This window comes from Cajanus cajan, chromosome 1 (genome assembly GCF_000230855.2).
Source record: "Cajanus cajan strain Asha chromosome 1, NIPB_CcT2T_4, whole genome shotgun sequence".
Lineage (NCBI taxonomy): Eukaryota > Viridiplantae > Streptophyta > Magnoliopsida > Fabales > Fabaceae > Cajanus > Cajanus cajan.
In genome coordinates, this window is record NC_138517.1 from 55,739,678 (window position 1) to 55,760,839 (window position 21,162).

Below are 21,162 nucleotides of genomic sequence, written 5' to 3' on the forward strand. Positions count from 1 at the left end.
TTTTTATTAAACCCTAGTCATGTTTGAACTTCTAATTGTTCCTTTGTTATCCTTTCCATGCTATTATTGAGTAACATCTTTTTTGCAGAAACATCTTGTGTATTAAGGGTTAATGGATGAGGCCTATAGTGAATATTTAAAGGGAAAAGAGAAATGAAAGAATGTTATGGCATTTAAAACAGTATTTCCAATTTACACGTGCCCGTATCAGCCTGAAGAGGGGTCGAAGCTCATTTTGGGACTGCTAGCACCTCGGAGGCAAGTGCTTGCTCTAACATGGCCGATCGGCTGGTGTTGAGCGGCGTATACTATGAGTACCTCGGCCCGCGAGGGGGCTTCTCGTGGGTAACAAGTTCTTCCGGGCGGCTCCGATAACTATTCTCGGCCGACTTCTCAAGTTTTGCAGCTACTTCGACCCTGGCTTGGTTGCGGAACACGGCTAATTCCTCCATCTACATATACTTGTCGGCGCGCCGACGCTGTAACGACCCACCCTAGGCCGTCACATCAATAACCAACCAAAATAAAATAATATAAAATAAAGAAAATAGAGCAAAAGCCAGCTACGCTAGAGTGTAATTATACAATAACATATAAATTGTTTCCAAAATATATAATATAATCTTCTATAGCAGAGTCATCATCCTTAGTAAAGTTATACAGTAATCCAAAAAGATAATATAATTACAATGTCATGAAAACATCAAAATAAGACACCCTAGGTGCTGGTCAAGCTCTAAAACTAGCCACTTCTCAAAGCAGCTATCCAAAAGACTCCTTGTTATCCCAAAGCCTCATACCTGATCTGCTCCCCCACATAGTGAGATCATCACAGTCCACATCATGGAAATATAAGGGTTAGCACATATAAAACCAATCATAGTACATCATAATAAAATATCATTAAACAAATATTTATCCACAGTATTTATCCAGACCAACAAGTCATTTTCAATCTAAATATAGACCAACCCAAAATATAATGTATACACGTCCATGCCAATGTATACATATTTTATGATAATAAAATAATCCATAACCAATGTATACAATCCATACCATATGTATACATATTCCACATCCATAACAAAGTCACACCACTGTATAATCCATGATGTAACCAACACATCCAAACCAAATGTTGGCCTCAACACCATCCAAACCAAGTGTTGATACGGTGAAACATGTCAGCAACCCATGTCCCACGCCTAACCTCTCATGGAAAATATACAGTTGGATTACGTCGTCACGTAACCCTGGTGGGCCACCTCATCCATCGGTATGACTCGGCCTAGACCCATACCGGTAGCAAATAGAATACTTAGAGGAGTACTTCAGAATCCACCTAACATCTGAAGTGGTTTATTATATAACCTTTGGAAAAGTTCCACATTGGAATCCTCACCATGGGATTCCCAAATTCCATATTTTTCCAAAGATTATATCCTGATCTCACCAAGAGATCTAATCCATACCATAACCTTACTCCTTTAAGTCCTATTTACTTTTCCAAACCACATACACATAGCATATTCCATAATTAAACATAACCATAACCATGCCAATTTGTCAATATAATAATAATATAAATAATTAAATATCCAAAACAACCATCAATTGATCCAAATTATATTATGTGAAATGAAAATCTCCACATAAAATAGCATATTAAAATTATACTATTCCTATCATGCTCATATGTACTAGATTAATTTTATAAGCACTACCCTTACTTGGATAAACCTGAACTGAAACTCGGGCAGAACCTTCTCCTCTTTCTTGCTTAAACAAGAACCGAAACTCGGGCAGAACCTCCACCTCTCTCCTTAAGCAAGGACCGAAACTCGGGCAGAATCTCCTCTTCTCCCTCCTCTTTTCTCTCCCCTGGCAGAACCTCCTCTACTGGATTCCTCTTTCTCTCTCCTCTTTTCTTTTCTCCTCCCCTCTTTTTCTTTCTCTCTCTCTCCTCTTTCTCTCTCTAGGATTTTCACTTCCCTCAGTATATTTTTTTTCACCCCCCTGGCCCCTATTTATAGGCAACCAGAGTCACCCGGAACGGCCCGTATTGAATTCGGAACGGCCCGTTCCGAATCTTTCAAATGTACGCAAATTTTTAAACTGGAACGGCCCGTTCCAAAATCGGAACGGCCCGTTCCCAAAAAGCAGAACGGTCCGTTCTAAAATCAGAACGGCCCGTTCCGAGACTCATCCAGAACGACCCGTTCTCCTTCCGGAACGGCCCGTTCTCCCTCCAGAACGGCTCGTTCCAAAACCAGAACGGCCTGTTCTCCTTTTGGAACGGCCCATTCTGGGCCCGTTCTCACTAAAAAAATTTAGTATAATTTTTAAGCTTGGAACGGCCCGTTTTGCTTTTGGAACGGCCCGTTCCAAGTTACCAAAACACCCCTTAAATTTTTTTAAAATTGCGAAAATGCCATCAGTAATAAAATTACAAGAATACCCCTATACCTTTATAAAATTTACGAAAATGCCATTGATAATTAATAATAAAAAAATGGGTATTACAGACGCAAGTCATCCATGTCAGTTGGTGGCTTTTTGCAAATTTTGTTGGCGAAAGGTCCTGGTTTCAGATGGTGGAGGGCTACAGCGGGATTCAAGTCTCGAATTTCGAGTGCCGCTTTATTGAATCGGCTCATGAACGTCCAAAGGGACTCTTTCTTCTCTTGTCGAATGCTTACTAAGGCCAAAGAAGTCAGCTGGTGGGGTCGGCTCGTAGCAAATTGGATAGTGAATTAAGATGCCAAGGTATTGAACGAGTCGATCGAGTTGGGTGGGAGTCTAGTGAACCAGTTAAGTGCACGCCCTTTCAATGATGTCGGGAAGATTCGGCACAATGCAACGTCATCAATAGTGCTCAGGGAAACTTGGGTTAGGAAAACATCCACATGCTTGTCGGGATCGGTCGTCCCGTCGTATTTGTCCAATGGCAGGGACTTCCAATGGTCGAGAAGGGAAGATTGCATGATGTTTGGGGTGAAGGGGTGTCGGTGTACTCCGGCCGAGACGGCGTGTATCGGTCGGCCGGGCGCCTGCAGGGCCGAAGTGTGGATGCCCGGGGCGGCAGCAGAAGTGTGAGGGATAGAGGTGTGATGTCCGAGTGAGTGGAACGACCCATGGGTGTGGGTCGGCTTGGAGGGTTTCCACGTGGGATCTTGATGTTGGTTTTTTAGGGCAGCGTTTTCTTCTCTCAGGGCGGCCATTTCACGAGCGTCTTTCTCTCGTTTTTGCTTCATGGCGGCCATTTCCTCCTTCATCTGTCGTACCATCTTGGCCAGGTTCGTCTCATTGACCGTCTTGGCATTGTCTACCTCGGATCGGTGCTCATCCTCGAATTGGTGGTCTTCAGCATTCGTTCTCCTTGTCTTCGCCATAATGATTCTGTTCAAAATAGTACTTAGTCCGTCTTTTCAAAGCTATCGGTTCGACCCCACGGTGGGCGCCAAAATGTACCCGTCTGAGGGTACACTCGTAATCTTCTGGTGGGTAGAAGGGCCGAACGTGAGCTTCAGGTGGATACTTTAGAGGGGGGAGGTACCTGCAAAAGGCATCCAACGCTCAAGTCAGGACAAGCACGATTCTCGAGAGTAATAAATGAACAGTGACGTACCTCGTTATAAGTGACCTATTTATACTACCTTTGATGGGCCCTGCCAGTAGTGGGCCTCTTCTGAAGCTTACCAAATTAGGTAATACAACGTTAATCGGCTGATTATACCTTAATCGTGCGTTTGTCCTTGTTAATCGTGATCACTGCCGTAATCCTTGCCTTTATCTATCGGCTCCTTTCCGAGCGGATACATAAAGGCTTAGGTGTTGATTGTCCTCGGTCTTTGGCCAGGCCGATTGGTATTTGTCGGGTCATGCCCAGCTCTCGGCCTTCAGCCGAGCCGATACGTAGGGCACACGGAGCCTCATCATGCCACTATGGCTTTTCTTACCGGTCTTTAACCGAGCCGGGGTTGATGTTGAGCTCTCTCGGCCTTCGGCTACGTGCCGAGCTGATGTTAATGCTGTTAATGGTCATGTGCATTAGCATGGTCGTAATCGTGTTCTGAGTCCACGTGGGTGTCTGACAGGACGACACGTGTTGGTTCACGTGACCGATAGGACACCTCCGGCACATTTTTTTTTTTAACAGATAAATGTTATAATAATTTACTAAATGTATTCCTTTCATAACAAGTATCATTTATAACATGTATAGAGTTAGCCACTTTTACATGACACGTGAACAAGTTTGTGACGAGTCGGTAATGGTTCAAAGCCTTGCCGACAATAAGTGACAAATGTTTCGGCTTTAAACTAGAAGCACTAACTTTACTCCATCACTTATTTAAAGATCTTCTAATAATAGTAAATTTAATTTTCATTCGAAAAGAACATAATTGCACCCAGAAAAATAAATCAACCAAGTAGCATTTTTTTCATAAGACTTAAATATATTTTTAGTAAAAAATAATTTTTTAATTTGATTTTTATAATTTTGATTATAATTCTTATAAAATATTTTTTATTTTAATTTTTTTTATAAATTTGAAGTTATTATTTTTTATCTATAAAAATAATTTTAAAGTAGATAAATAATATTTTTTTTAAGAATTTATAAGAAAATAAAATTACAGATGTAACTCACTAATATAATATTATTAATAATCATAAGTGACACATGAGATAATCACTTAATTTTTTTAATAAACACACAAATTAAAAAAAAAAAGTATATAAGAGCATCTGTAGTAAGAAATCCCCTGTGCCACATCATGTCATATCAGCTTTTTTCATTATTTAAGGGTTACTTAAATTTTAGCAAAGTTGTTTGTAGAAGTTCCGGTACTTAAAATAAAAAGTGGAAAAAAGCTAATGTGGCTTGATGTGGCACAATAGTTGCTTATAAGCAACTCCTACTGCAGATGCTCTTAACATAAACTAAAATTAATAATTATAAATTTTATAAAAAGAATTATAATAATCTAAATCCAAATTATAAAAATTAAAAACATATTTAAGAGCTTCCATACTTATAAGACATATCTTTTTACGGCATGTTTTACGGTCAAAAACGTTAGCCAGTTGACATTATATTATATCGAAGTATTAATTGAATGCTGTTATATGGAAAAAGTAAAATGTTTACGCAACCGCGCGTTAACTTTGAAGCATCCAGACAAGAAATACAACGTAGCTGTATGCATCACCTCCTTAAATATCTCAAACAATTGTTTTCGGAAAAATTGAAGAAAATAAAAAAGAAACTTCAATGCCATGCTCCACCAAGACTTTTACCAAATAAAACAATGTTATTAATATATATAGCATTTGCAAGAGACTCAAGGGGGAATCATAATCCACAAAGTCAAAAATGAAGATCACTACCATCATAATCTTCTTCTTCTTTGTTCTTCCGTTCACATTTGCTGAACTACGCGTTGGCTTCTATAGCTCAACCTGTCCAAGCGCAGAGACTATCGTACGTGACGTTGTGCAAAAGCGTTTCAACCAGGATAAATCCATTGCCGCAGCGTTGCTTCGCATGCACTTTCATGATTGCTTTGTTAAAGTAAGACCAATTGACCAAAACTATACTCATTGCACAATCTTAGTTCATATTTACACACAATTTTTGTGCAATAGATCGAATTAGTCAAGTTAGATTCTGTGTTAAATGATGTATGGTCTAGCCCTGGTTTCAAATTACAGTCTAAACCACAATATTAAGGAAAGCTTTAAATTACAGTCATAATAATTTCGTTCCAATTCTTAACATTGTGAGAAATTACGGATTCGGATAGCCCCCAAAATATTGATGTTTTCTTTTTAAAACATTGATTTAAAAAATTATGTGGTTCTAAACTGTGGTTGTTATCGTAATTTTGGTTGGGTATAATTTTTTGATATTGTGGAAAATTAGAGGAAAATACACATGATGCAACTGAAATTAGGGTTGTGATGCGGCAGTGAGTAAAACTCCTTTGTATTGCCGTCACAATTGTGATTCATACCTAAATTTAGAAAGTAAAGCTATATGTATAATAAAAAATATACAACAATTTATATAATATTATTGTGTTTATTTTTTTCATTAATTTATATACTATGAAAAATAATATTATTAATAATGAAAAGATAGACACAAAAGTAATTTTTACAAATTGTACATTTTGTTGTAAATATAGCATTATTCAATTAAAATCATGTCAATGATAAATTTAGTGTAGACGTTTAGTACATAAAAAGTTTTTAGTTCTTAAGAATCTATTGTTAAAAAATGTTACGACCTATTTGATTTCATCATTTTCTATTTTTATTTTTAAAGAAAATAGAAAATAAGTATAAACATGTGTTTACTTTTAGCTTTAGAAAATGTTTTCTTTGAAAATGTTTTCAAAGGAAGTCCAAAATAGAACATGAAAAAAAATTATTATTTTTATTATTTTCTGCATTTTTAAAAACGCGGTGACATGTGATGATAAGTATTAAAAAAAATTATAAACTTGTTTTTAATTAAGTTTGCAGTCATGCACACACAAATTAATAAGCTTTTTTTTTTTTTATACATGTAATTCAATTTATTTGTCTTAAATTTTCTTTTGTATTCTGAAAAGTTTTATTTGATACTTGCATATGTATTACATATTAATATTATAAGATTTATTAGGTATAATTATTCTATAAAATTTTAATTACATATGTTGTTTATATTATTTAATTATTTTAATTAATTATTATTTATTAAATATGATTAATATTTAATGTGATTAATTTTGTTTGTTAAATTTTAAAATAAGTAATATCAATTATACACACATATACATACATATATATTATTTATAAAGATAAAATATATATTTCATTTTAAAATATAATTATTGCTTATTAGATAATAAATTATTCATTTGATTATGTATATATATATATATATATATATATATATATATATATATATATATATATATGTAACGGATATTTGAGCATTTTTATAGTGAAATTTACTTATTATGAGAAAAGTATTCAAATGAGAATGAACCAATATAGAGTAAAAAGAGTAAAATATTTACAACATAAAAGACTATTATAATTCATATATAAATAGTGTAATTTTGATTGTAAATTTTATAATAAAAACATGTTATAAAATTTTATTGAAAATAATCAAATCAAACATGTTTTCTAAATTTCAAATTTATAAAATAAAAATTATTTTTAAAAATAAAAATAGAAAATATTTTTTGAAACCAAGCACACTCTTAGATTCTCATGTTTAATTTGTTATTTAAAAAATAATATTTATACAAAATATTATTTCTCAAGAATGATTTTTACATAAATATTTTTACAAAATTATTCTTAATTGCATGTGCGAAACTAACTTTTCAAGTTAAAAATAATTTTTTAATACAGTAAAACTCTACATTAACTTTATTTTTCTTATTTAATGCAATAAAATCATTGATTCTCAAAGTAACATTTATATATAAATAATTTTAGAAACATTTATAATCAACCAAATAAATTTTCATCATTAAGAGTTTATATATGTAACTAACTTTATAGTATTAAGAATTCTTAGATTTATTGTTATAATATATAAAAATTTATTTGGATAAATTTCGTCACAAATATTTCTAGAAAGTAAAAATAAAGAGAAAAAAAATCTTACATACTAAAATTGGCCTAAAAATAAACTAATTAATTTATAAAAAAATTTCTCCTATTACCTTTTTTCATCATATTTTTAAATTATTAACATTCTAATTTTAACATATAATAAAATTTATCTCAATTTTTTTTCTTACATATTTAGAATTTTATCCAAAACAACCTCATACATTTTGGTTTCAGGGCTGCGACGCTTCTTTACTAATCGATCCAACAAGCACAAGAACATCGGAGAAAATTGCAGGACCAAACCAAACGGTTCGCGAATTCGAGCTTATCGACGAAGCCAAAATACTCATAGAGCAAGCATGCCCTTCAACAGTTTCATGCGCAGACATCCTGGCCCTCGCCACGCGAGACGCCGTGGCGCTCGCCGGAGGGATCCGGTACAGCGTCCCCACGGGAAGAAGAGACGGTCTCCTCTCTGATCCCTCACTCGTCAACCTTCCCTCACCATCGCTCTCGGTACCCGGTGCCCTTCAATTCTTCACCGCAAAAGGGTTAACCCTAGCGGACATGGTGACCCTCTTGGGAGCGCACACCGTAGGGTTCGCTCACTGCAGCGTGTTCCAGAACAGGCTCTCGAACGTTGGAGGGGGAGTGGACCCCACCATGGACCCTGTCTTGGCCGCGACGCTGGTGCAGATTTGTGGGCTCGATAGGGCAGTGTTGAGCGACCCTAGAGTGTTTTTGGACCAAAACTCGTCGTTTTTGTTCGACAATGGGTTCTACAACGAAGTGATGATGCGGAGAGGGATACTCCACATTGATCAGCAATTGGCGTTGGACAAAATGTCGAGGAACATGGTGGAGAGTTTTGCGGCGAATGGTACCTCGTTTCAGGAGAAGTTTGCAAAAGCCATAGTGAAGATGGGGACTATTGGGGCCTTGGTTGGGGATGAAGGTGAGATTAGAAGGAGTTGCAGGGCTTTTAATAATCCTTTGTAAATTGTAATGTCATCGATGTTGCGTTGTCGAAAGGAAACGCTCCCGGAAAATCAATAATGATGGTTGAACGTTTTGTTATTTTAATTTTGTTTTATTATTTTAAATAATTAAATAAAATATATGTGTATTGTTTTCTTTTGTTAGAGAAGAAAAACATGAGAATGAAGCAATGTGATTTCAAAGAATTAGCTCAACGAGTCGACGTTCGAAATGAATTGACAATTTGATAGATGTAAAATGTTTGGAATGCTGTATATAATTTTATCTATAAATAAAGGGTTATATCATATCATTATCCATTTCATGTTAAATACAAATTAGAATTACAAAATTTTTTATTTATGATCGAATTATGTTGTGTTATTTTGATAATAATAGTAGTTCTCATGTTAGTTTTTCAATGATATTATAATTATCTAAAAATGAGATTTAGAATTTAGATTATGATCAAATTAATAAATAAAGATCAAATTATCATATTTATACTTAACGAATGCAATTTTGTAATTTCAAAAAAAAAAATAGACAGTAAAATTAACTTTTGATGTTGAAATAGAAGTTGTAAATAATTATATTAATTTTTTAATTAAATTAAGATTAACTTGATATTATAGGTATATTTCATGTTTAGACCATATAAGATCATAAAAGTTTGAGAAATGAAAAGATAATTTGAAGAGTATTGGTGAATTGTCTTACCCTTTAAGTAGTTAGTTATCTTTGGAATAATTTGAGATACTAATATCAATATTTAAGAAAGAGAAATTGTAGGAAAGAACAATTGTAAATAAGTTGTTTTAGGTAACCCATGTATTCTCACAATTTCTTGAAAGAATAATTTAGCAATGTTACTTGCATCATCCACTTTGTGGCAGGGAATAAAGTGTGCCATTTTGCTAAAACGGTCCACAACCACAAAGATGGAATCCTTTCCACTTTGGGTTCTAGGCAATCCAAGGATAAAATCCATGGAAATGTCTACCCAAGGAGAAGAGGATATGGGCAAGGGGGTGTAGAGCCCATGAGGTTTTGTGGTAGACTTTGCTTGTAAACAAGCAATGCAACTACTACAAAACCGTTGGACATCTCGTTTCATATGAGGCCAAAATAATTTCTCTCTCAAAAATGAAAGAGTTTTCTCAATTCCAAAATGCCCCATGAGCCCACCCTCATGGCTCTCCCTAACCAAAAGTTTTCTAATAGATCCTTGGGGTATACAAAGTTTGTTTTCTTTAAAAAGAAACCCCTTAGAAATATAGTAACCTTGGTAAGGTTTTTGAATACATAAAGAATAAAAGTTAGCAAAATCAAGGTCTTTCTCATACAACTCCTTGATGTCATCAAACCCTAGTATTTGAGAACCTAGGGTGTTCTGATGGAGAAGATAGGAGGAGTGAATGTTGTTCTTCTCCTATTCTTCACCTAGGCTTGGATCTTCTTCAAGGAGCTTGAATCCGAAGATGGAGAACTCTGGAATGATGAAGAAACATGAGTGGAATGAGGTATAGACTTGGATGGAAGCATCCAAGCTCAAAGATCAATGGAAGACTCACTTCAAAGAGAAGGAAGAAGATGAACTTCCTAGGTTTTTGAGGTGAATTCTCAAGAAGACTTTGAAAAGGAAATTCGGCTCTTGGCTCTCAAATTTCATACAAGGTTCAAAGTGAATATAAAAGGTGAAAGAATAGCTTAAGTATGCACGGAATTTTGACCCATAGGTGCCTAAACTAAAGCCTCACAAAATGGCGCCTAAAGTTTGAATTCAAATTTGAATTTTGAATTCAAACTTTGGTGCACATGTGTAAGTCCGAAAATTTAGGTACCAAGGTGCATTTAGGTGTGATTTGAGAGTCATTTAGGGTTAATTTGAGTGGCACATGTTCAGCCACCCATGGTGCTAAACATGTGACTCAAATGTAACTTAAATGACTTCCAAATTAAACCTAATTTAACCTAATTAGCATACTTTAGTATTCCTTGTATTTTCCTATTCTAATGACCTAATTACATTGGTCAAACAATTACAATGGAAAGGAAAAATTACAAGAATGAAAATGAGCCCAATATTGGGTACCAAAAGCCCAAAGGCCCATGAAGCCCAAAACTAGGCCCAACAAGCCTAACACCTAAAATGCTACTCTATGTGGTCCAAAATACAAGACCAAAATATATGATACCTATACTAACATGATGTATACAAAAAATATGAAAATAGCTATAACAAAATATGGCCCATGAAAAGTTCAACTTGGGCCTTCCCAGGCCCATCAGGCCCATTGGGCCCTGACTGGCCCAAACCTTCATGTCTAGCCAACTCCTCTTGGCTCCTTCAATATGTCACCTCTTGCCTTCCTAGGCATGATTCCATCATCCCCTCCCTCTTGAAAAGGATTTGTCCTCAAATCACGAGGATGCATGGAATAAGAAACATCACCTACATACACAACAAACCATGTATAAGAGGTGACATATTTATGATGAGAAAATGGATTATGGATCCTAAGAGGAGTCCTTATATCTAGCCTAAGAAAAAATAAACTATCAAAATTAGACTCCCTAAAAGTAGAAATAGGCTCCTCTCCTAAGCATAACCTAGAAGTAAAACCTAAGAATGTAATAACACTATGACTAAGACAATGAAAAGAATGATTTTTAAACACTACAATATCTTGCCTAAAATACCCTAAATGGTAGCCTAGGCTATTCCTAAAATATAAAGAAAAGAATACTAGAAAACGTCCTAAACAATTTTGAATCATATTGTTTGGTAGATAAAATGTCTTGGAAAATCTTGAAAACTCATATAAACTATTTTTGTCTTGTAGGGAAGGGTGCAAATTAAGTTCAAATAAAGATGAACTTCCCATAAGATCAAAAATAGAATATGAAATATGACAAGATGTATCTATCAAACAATATATTCCAAAATTTGGGTGCTTTATTAGAACAACTATGGTAGAAGGATTCCTAAAGAGAGGAAGGCTATCTTCCTTGGGCACCTCCAAGGAAGTAGCACAAGAAGTGGAACTAAATGTAGTCCACTCCTTCTTCACTACATCTTGAAGTTGAGATTCATTTTTCTTTAGAATGATTTGTTCTTGAATCTCTACTTCATGACTAGTGGTAAGATTAGGGTAAGAGTTAAGGTCTTTATTTATGAAGAGAGTATTTTGTAAATAATTTTTAGTGGTAGAACAACTCTCTTCACTCACAAGTCCTTTAGAGGAATTATTTTCCTCCTTACTCTTCCCTAAGAGCAATGCCTTTTTTCTTTCTTTTTCTCTTGTTTTTCTCAATTTTTCTTTTGCTAAAAGTTTTTCTCTCTTTTGTTTAATAATGTGAATTTCTTCCTCTAAAATTGCAATTTGTGCTTTTTTTTCAAGTTTTTCTTTTTCTTTTTTTAAAGCTTCTTGCTTTGTCCAAGGTGTTAGTGATTTAAGCCTTTGAGTAGAATGTGAAAAACCTTTTGGAGAGCTTAATTCACTACCACTTGAGAAATATTTTCTCATGATTAAACAAAAGAATTTTTTTTGTATATGCTATGCAAAAAGTTATAAAATGTTTTTGGTATTTTCTAGGAATGAAAATAGCACTTGGAAGTCTAAGTGTACAAGTTGCACTATCAAGGGAGGTGAGCTACAAAGAGCCACTTAATAACCAAGCCTTTTCAAGTGGAAATCACTAAACTCCTTTGTGGTACTTCCAATTCCCCAAAACTTTTCAAAAATTTTGAATGCTTTTTCACAATTTGTTTGTTTTTGAGACTAAACTAAACGTGAGCAAGTAAATCTACACAAGTCTAGACGTTTCAAGGCAGCAAAATAAAGCAATTAAAAGACAAAGAACTTAAAGGAAACAATGTAAGCAACTAGTCGGATATCCTAAGTGGAAACTTGAAACATATGAAATTTCCAAGCCACTTCCACTAGCACTACACGTGAGGATGCTAACAAGGAGTTAGATATACCTGACCAGCTTCTTAATACTCCCTCCAAGCTTTACAAATTGATTTTAAAATACAAGAGAGATTGCAAAGTTTAAACTAGCCTAGAAAGCAATAAATGGCGGTTTTGGTGACCAATTTAGTGACGGTTTTTGTGTTCAACTTTTCTAACACTTGTTTAAGTGTCTTAATCTGCCACTAATCCTTCAAATTTGATGCTCCTGGAGCTGCAAAGAATCACAACAAAAGAGGTTAATGGTGGCTGCCTCACAAGGTGAAAGGAATGGTCACTCAAGTGAAGGAAGTTTAGGAGAAGTTTTAGTCACTAAATTAGGTCAAATTTTTAGGTCTTAGTGTCCAAACTTTTCCTACTCTTTGTTGAGCAATGCTTGATCCTTGAGCAAGGATTTGAGGCCACTTCCAGCACAGGGAAATTATTGAAAGAAAACTAGACAAGCAATAGAAGCACAATTTGAAAGGCTTATACCAAAAGTTAAGAGTAATATGTATATATGACAAGACTCAAAGAGGTTCAACAAGTAAAACTGGAAAATAAGACTCCAAATAAAGCTAGCACTCAGTTAGGAATGATCCTAGATAGGTACTAGAGTAGATGAACAAAACAAAAAAAAAATTGAAAGCAATTGGATAAGTATAGCAAAAGTAGTAGTCAAAACAATAACAAGGAATCAAATGATTTTCTATCAATACACACCTCACGGCTTTTTCAATTTAAAATGTCTTATATATATTTTTTTTAATTCTTTCTTTTTCTAGTCTCAAATTAAGACTCCAGAGAAGTTGTTTGCCTTTTGTTTCAAATTTTTCTATGATTCCAAGCTATAGAAACCGAGACTACAAGTTAGCCAAAAATTAGATCAAAATTCAAGTAAATTTGAGAAACTAGTGCACTAGTCTTTAGGTTTTGGTTTGGATTTCTTTTGAACTCTTTTTCTTTTGAACATTAGGTATTTAGGCTCTGTTTTAAACTCTATTTTCCAGCCTCTTAACTCACTTTTTTTTTAAAATTTGAATCCACAAAATTAGTGCACTAGAAGTAGGATTACACTTGAAATTTTGAGTCAAAATTTTTTTATAAGATTTTCAATGGAATGTGATTTGAAAACTTAAGAACACAAAGGAAACCTAACTCTAAGGAAACTTGCTAGGACTAATAGCAAATCATGAACACAATAAGGTAAAAGAAAAAGCACATATAGGTAGGCACATTAGAAGTATGACCGAATCAAAAAATGATGAACAATGTACTAAAAAAAACAATTAGGTCAACATGCTATTCAAGGAGTTTTTGAACATATAAGAACTAAACACAAACTCTAAGACAAAACATGGATTAAAAACCAAAATCTAATGCAAATGCATGAAGTCCAATCACGGACACATACAAGAATGGAGAGACTCAAATTAAATCAAAACAAGCACAAGCTAATAGGTCCTAAACATGTTGATTGTGGAAGAAAATTCAAAAACAATCAACCAATGGATCTACGGAACAAAATGTGATTCAAAAGATATAGATCCGAAAATAAACTCAAACAAGACAAGAGGAACACAATGAACAACACAAATTCGGACACAAAAAGATGAAGCACTTATCTCCTTGAAGAACCTTGCTCTTGATACCAAAAATGATGGAGAAGATAGGAGGAGTGAATGTTGTTCTTCTCCTATTCTTCACCTAGGCTTGGATCTTCTTCAAGGAGCTTGAATCCGAAGATGGAGAACTCTGGAATGATGAAGAAACACGAGTGGAATGAGGTATAGACTTGGATGGAAGCATCCAAGCTCAAAGATCAATGGAAGACTCACTTCAAAGAGAAGGAAGAAGATGAACTTCCTAGGTTTTTGAGGTGAATTCTCAAGAAGACTTTGAAAAGGAAATTCGGCTCTTGGCTCTCAAATTTCATACAAGGTTCAAAGTGAATATAAAAGGTGAAATAATAGCTTAATTATGCACGGAATTTTGACCCATAGGTGCCTAAACTAAAGCCTCACAAAATGGCGCCTAAAGTTTGAATTCAAATTTGAATTTTGAATTCAAACTTTGGTGGACATGTGTATGTCCGAAAATTTAGGTACCAAGGTGCATTTAGGTGTGATTTGAGAGTCATTTAGGGTTAATTTGAGTGGCACATGTTCAGCCACCCATGGTGCTAAACATGTGACTCAAATGTAACTTAAATGACTTCCAAATTAAACCTAATTTAACCTAATTAGCATACTTTAGTATTCCTTGTATTTTCCTATTCTAATGACCTAATTACATTGGCCAAACAATTACAATGGAAAGGAAAAATTACAAGAATGAAAATGAGCCCAATATTGGGTACCAAAAGCCCAAAGGCCCATGAAGCCCAAAACTAGGCCCAACAAGCCTAACACCTAAAATGCTACTCTATGTGGTCCAAAATACAAGACCAAAATATATGATACCTATACTAACATGATGTATACAAAAAATATGAAAATAGCTATAACAAAATATGGCCCATGAAAAGTTCAACTTGGGCCTTCCCAGGCCCATCAGGCCCATTGGGCCCTGACTGGCCCAAACCTTCATGTCTAGCCAACTCCTCTTGGCTCCTTCAATATGTCACCTCTTGCCTTCCTAGGCATGATTCCATCATGTTCAATAAAACATGTCTTCTTGACAAAGCATCAGCTACTACATTTGTAGAGCCCTTTTTATATTTGATAACATAAGGAAATTGTTCTAAATACTCAACCCATTTTGCATGCCTCTTATTTAATTTATGTTGACCCTTCAAATATTTAAGTGATTCATGATCACTATGTATGACAAATTCCTTGGTCACAAGATAATGTTCCCAAGTTTGAAGGGCACGAACTAAAGCATATAACTCCTTGTCATAGGTAGGGTAGTTCAAGGCAGCCCCATGAAGTTTTTCACTGAAATAAGCTATAGGGTGGCCACCTTGTAACAACACAGCTCCTATGCCAAGTCCTGAAGCATCACATTCTAGCTCAAAGGTTTTAGAAAAATCAGGCAAAGCTAGAACAGGTGCTTGAGTAAGTTTATGCTTTAGATCTTGAAAAGCTAAGTTATGTTTTTCCTTCCATTCAAAGACCACATCCTTCTTCACCAACTCATTGAGAGGTGAAGCTAATGTAGAGAAGTTAGGAACAAATCTCCTATAAAAGCTTGCCAAACCATGGAAGCTCCTATCTTCACTTACATTAGTAGGAATAGGCCATTCTTGGATGGCTTTGATTTTCTCGGGGTCGACATGAACCCCATTTTTACTTACCACAAACCCTAGAAAAATAACATTATCTACACAAAAAGTGCACTTGTCCACATTGGCAAACAAGTGATTGTCTCTAAGGACAAAAAAGACTTGCCTTAGGTGATCCACATGATCACTTAGACATTTGCTATAGATTAAGATATCATCGAAATAAACAACTACAAACCTACCAATGCAATCCCTAAGGGCATGATTCATCAACCTCATGAAAGTGCTAGGTGCATTAGTAAGCTCAAATGGCATTACTAACCATTCATATAATCCAAACTTAGTCTTAAAAGCGGTTTTCCACTCATCACCTTCTTTGATTCGAATTTGGTGATATCCACTCTTAAGATCTACCTTGGAAAATATGGATGACCCATGCAATTCGTCAAGCATGTCATCAAGCCTAGGAATTGGGTGCCGATATTTTATGGTGATGTTGTTGATGGCTCTACAGTCACAACACATCCTCCATTTTCCATCTTTTTTTGGCACCAAGATGACAGGTACAGCACAAGGACTTAAACTCTTTTGAATCCAGCCCTTCTCCAACAATTCTTGTACTTGCTTCTCTATCTCCTTGGTTTCTTGTGGATTAGTCCTATAGGCTGGTCTATTCGGAAGACTAGCCCCAGGCACAAGATCTATTTGATGTTCTATTCCCCGAAAAGGAGGAAGTCCAATTGGGCCTTCCTTTGGAAATATATCATCAAATTCTTTTAAAAGATTTTTAACCACAAGAGGTAGAGAAGTTTCCAAAGAAGATGTGGCAGTGCAAGTTAATGTTCCTCTACACATGAGGATATGAGAAGATGGTTCAATAAAGAGAGAATTTTTGTGTAAAGGTTTTGGTTGAAAACTCTCTTCTTGAACTATCTCTAGAGAGGGAACATTAATCTCTCTAGAATCCTCTTTTTCATCAATTTTTAGAAGTTTTTTTTTTTCAACCTTTTTTTGTTTTCCTTTTTCTTGCTCACGTTTGGCCTTCATTTGTACTTGATCTTCTATCACTTGTGAAGGTGACAAAGGATGAAGCACAAACTTTTTACCCTTATGAGTGAAAGTTATTTTATTAGTTAGGCCATCATGATGAGTTTGTTTATCAAATTGCCATGGCCTACCCAATAAAATATGACAAGCCTCCATAGGAACTACATCACATTTAACTTTATCTTGATAGTTCCCTATAGAAAACTCTACTTCCACTTGTTGGTTGACCACCATATCCCCATCATCATTAAGCCAATGAAGTTGATAAGGTTTTGGGTGGGAAGTGGTAGTCAAACCCAACTTTTCAACCATCCTAGTGCTACAACAATTGCACCAAGATCCACTATCCACTATGAGAGAACAAGCTTTGTTTGAAATATTACATCTTGTATGAAAGATGTTCTCTCTTTGGGATTGTGTATCACTAGGTTGGTTATTGAGGACCCTTCTCATCATAAGAAGTTCTCCATTATAAGGATAAGTGACCTCACATGATTCTCCTTCACTTGCTTCTTCTTCATCCTCACTTGAAGATGAAGAAGCAGTAGCTTCATCTTGGCTACTATAAATGTCTTGGCCCCTTAAAATCATCACTTTTTTGTTAGGGCATTGAGAAGCAATGTGGCCTCTCCCAAGACACTTAAAGCATTTTATGTCACTAGACTTGGTGCTAGTGTATGAGGTGTTTGTTTTTTTATCTTTTTCTTTACCTTTATCTAGATTTTTGGAGGAAGAAGTATTTTTCTTGTCAAAATCATTTTTCTTACCCTCCCTCTTGTAGTTATCCTTAGAAAAAGAAGATGAGTATGAGCTTACTTTAAAACCTTTTCGTAAATTTTGTTGTTCAACCTTTATGCAAAGTTGAACCAAATCATCCAAATCCCTATAAGGGAGAAGCTCAACCTTATCTCTTATTTCATAGGATAATCCACTCAAAAACCTAGCAATGGTAATATTTTCCTCTTCTCTAATGCCAGCCCTCATGATGTACAACTCCATCGTTTGTCTATATTCTTCCACAGTCATATTTTTTTGATGGAGTCTTTGGAGCTTGTTGATAAGCTCCCTAGTGTAGTAAGAGGGTATATGCCTCCTCCTCAAGGCACTCCTTAATTCATTCCAATATTGAATTGGAGGTTCATTATGGAGACGCCTATCTCTCACAAGAGAGGTCCACCAATACATGGCATGACCTTGAAAACTCAAAGTGGCTAGGGAAACTTTTCTTTCTTCACTTACTTGGTGGCAAGTGAAGATTTGTTCCACTTTCATTTCCCAGTCTAGGTAACCCTCCACATCATCTTTTCCATGAAAATAAGGGAGATCTACCCTAGATTCCCTTGTCTTGGAGTTCCTATGGATTCTCCTAGGAGGTGGTTGATAATGATCTCCTAAAGCTAGGCTGTTATGTATTGACTCTCCTAGTGTGGAACTATGAGCGTAGGAACTATGTTGACCATGGTGATGTTTTCTTTTATCTTTCTCCTTTAATAAACGAATTTCCTCCTCCATTAGAGCAAATTGAGCTTCTTTTTCAAGTTTTTGTTGTAATTCTTGCTCTTTCCATAGTTTTAGTGATCTTAATTCACGTGACAATTTAGTAAAACTTTTGTTGTCACTTGAATTAGTATCACTATGAGGAGTAGAAAATTCTTCCATTATAGGTGAAAGATTATTTTTTATGAATGAACTTTGAAAAGCAATTGTTTTTATGCAAGGTTAAGACTAAGTACTTAGAGGATTATGTATACAAATTGAACTTTGGAGGGAGGTGAGCTACTAGGAGCCACTTAAAAACCAAGCCTCTTCAAGTAAAAATTACTAATCCCCTTTGTAGTTAATCTCTACCAAATTCTTTTCAATGAAAATTGTTTTTGATGTTTTTGTGAACTATGGTAAACTAGACGTATGAAAGCAAGTAAAACAAGTATTAAGCAACAAATTAAACTACCTAAACGTGTCCTAGGGTGAGAGCTTGAGAGATACCAAAGATCAATCAAGGACCACTCCCACCAAGTACTAACGAAAATTGACTAACTAAGGAGAGATGGTTGTGTACCAAAGACACTTCCAAGACACTCCTTGAAATGGCCAAATACAAGGTAATTACAAAGCTAAACAACAATGAAACAAGTGGCTTTTTAAGAGAAATTAAAACAGCCACCAAAAATTAGTGAGGAATTAGTGACCAAATTTTGCAACAAAATTCAAATTAGTAAGGAAAAAGTGGTCTCTAATCCGTCACTAATGCTCTGTTTTTTTTTTTTTTTAAATTCAAATACAATTTCCAATTGATTCTCCAAGAGGTCTTCACGGAAATTCTGGTCCAGCAACTTCAAAAAAATTCAGCCACAAGTGTTTGGTGTTTGATCTTTTGAATTTTGCTAGCCAAATCCGAGAGTCTCCCTTTTTCCTTTCCTCCTCCTTTTCTTAGTCCTCTTTTGATGACCCTTGTAGAACTAGCTTCTAAGGAGATAGGCTAGGTCAAGCATAGGTCACATTTGAGTTCCATAATGAATACAAACAGCAAAGGTATTTAAGAGTTAAAGAAAACAAGATTAGAGTAGGAGAAGATAATATGGATGACAATAGACAAGATTAGGCTAGGTCAAGGAAGAATAACCCTAAGAAAAAGGTTCTAGAATTGATTTATAAAACCAAAACACTCAAAAAGAATGTGAGCTGAAAATTTTAAGGTGCAATTTCACATCCAAACCGAGAAGACAACAATGTAGATTCAACTCCTTAATTGGCTTTTTCCTTTCAAATTTAGGTTTAACACTTCTTTTTTTTTTTTAATCAAATTTCTTTTGCATATTTTTTTTTTTATAATCCTAGGAGTTGCCTTTTTTTCTTTTAATCAAAAAGTCACACAAGTCTCGGTCACACCTTAATTGAAGCTCCAAAACCGGATTCAAATTGAAATTCAAATGCCACTCAAATTAGGTTAAAATGTAATGAACATGTGACATGCTTTTGATGCTTGGTTGTTTTATGTAGCACATGCACGGTTTTGGCTCCAATTTTAAAATTCAAATTGCAATTCAAACACAATTTTCCAGCACACACCAATGAAACAAGATCAAACCTCAAGGATTTAAAATTTGTGTAAGACATTTCAAGATTTTAGAAACCTAAAAATTTCTAAGAAAACTACTAATGATCTAGTAGTAGTTTATGAACTCAAACAAAACCAAAATGATGAGCTTATACCAAAGAAAAATAGATCTCGGCCAAATCCATAAAATGATTCAAAATTCACTCAAAACAAATTTCAAATGGATTACTCAACATAACTAGGAAATATGAACATAATAAGAACTACACATGACTACTAAACATTGATTCAAAATAAAAAATGACTCAAATACACATGGACCGAATAAAATTTCAAATATGACTCAAAGAAAACAAAAAGATCATAGGCAGAATTTTCCTAATAAGCACAAAGAATTGGAGCATGATTCATGGAGCATATAATCAAAGACGCATATATGAACCATTCAAGCACAAGAAACTAGATCCATCAAATTTTCAAGGCCAAAATTAGATCTAGGAAGGAATCAACTCAATAGTGACAAAAACTCAAGATGCACAATATGAACATAAGATGAACACAAGAACAAGTTGAACCACGGATCAAAATTCAAGAAGATGAACTTATCTCTTGAAGACCGAAGCTCTTGATACCACTTGATGAGGTTCCACTTGGTGAATCCTCAATGAACACATTCAAATCCTTCTCGGTTCCTTGGAAATGTGGCAAGGAAGGAAGCTCCAAGAAGCATCAATGTTACCTAAGCTTGACCAAGCCAAGTCCGGAAGAAGAAAGGGATAACCTAGCTCTACAAAGAGAGGAGCTCAAGGAGGGTAGAGGTAGGTTATGAGTGACTTTCGGAGGGAGAGAGTTCAATGTGAGAAATCTCATTCATAAATCCAAAAGTGATATAAGACTCGGCCATAGGAAGATTTATAGGTGAAATTAGGTTAAGGGTTTAAGTTGGGTTCACCTAGAGTTAAGTAAAACCATGGTATGGGTAACTTAACTCTAGGCGCCAAAATTTGAATTCTAAAATTCAAATTTTGGTGCCAACCGGCCACCCCCTCCATGTGCTCTCATTTGGCATGTAATTAGGAGGCCATTTGAGTTGCATTTCGGATCACACCATGTGCATGTGTTGCACATGGTCGAAATGCACACCAAATGTGCTTTTAATTACATGCTAATGAAAATACACATGCAACCTTAATTAACCCTAAATTCCAAATGACCTCTACATGTAATTCCTACACTACAAAAGGCCGAAAATACAAGGCCCAAAAGAA

General features: G+C 35.1%; 1 protein-coding gene and 1 long non-coding RNA gene across 2 annotated transcripts; one reads left to right on the top strand and one right to left on the bottom strand.

The window, feature by feature from the left end:
- Positions 1-473: 473 nt before the first annotated feature.
- On the bottom strand, positions 474-1,937 carry LOC145953974 (uncharacterized). The gene is made up of 3 exons (XR_014431188.1): positions 1,895-1,937; positions 1,734-1,855; positions 474-805 (listed from the first exon to the last, which is right to left on the bottom strand). It is a non-coding gene; the product is annotated as an uncharacterized LOC145953974 (long non-coding RNA).
- Positions 1,938-5,307: 3,370 nt separating this feature from the next.
- Positions 5,308-9,328, top strand: LOC109793081 (peroxidase 44). Its single transcript, XM_020352549.3, has 2 exons — positions 5,308-5,581; positions 7,864-9,328. Exons 1-2 carry the CDS (start codon positions 5,384-5,386, stop codon positions 8,626-8,628), a joined length of 963 nt encoding a protein of 320 aa, XP_020208138.1. The 5' UTR covers positions 5,308-5,383; the 3' UTR covers positions 8,629-9,328.
- The last annotated feature ends 11,834 nt before the right edge of the window (positions 9,329-21,162 follow it).

What these genes read in the sequence shown, in the direction of transcription:
- LOC109793081 (XM_020352549.3), top strand. Translation starts at nt 5,384, where the DNA reads ATGAAGATCACTACCATCATAATCTTCTTCTTCTTTGTTCTTCCGTTC. An exon ending in TTCATGATTGCTTTGTTAAA is followed by an intron (nt 5,582 to 7,863) that starts GTAAGACCAATT and finishes TTTTGGTTTCAG; the next exon opens with GGCTGCGACGCTTCTTTACT.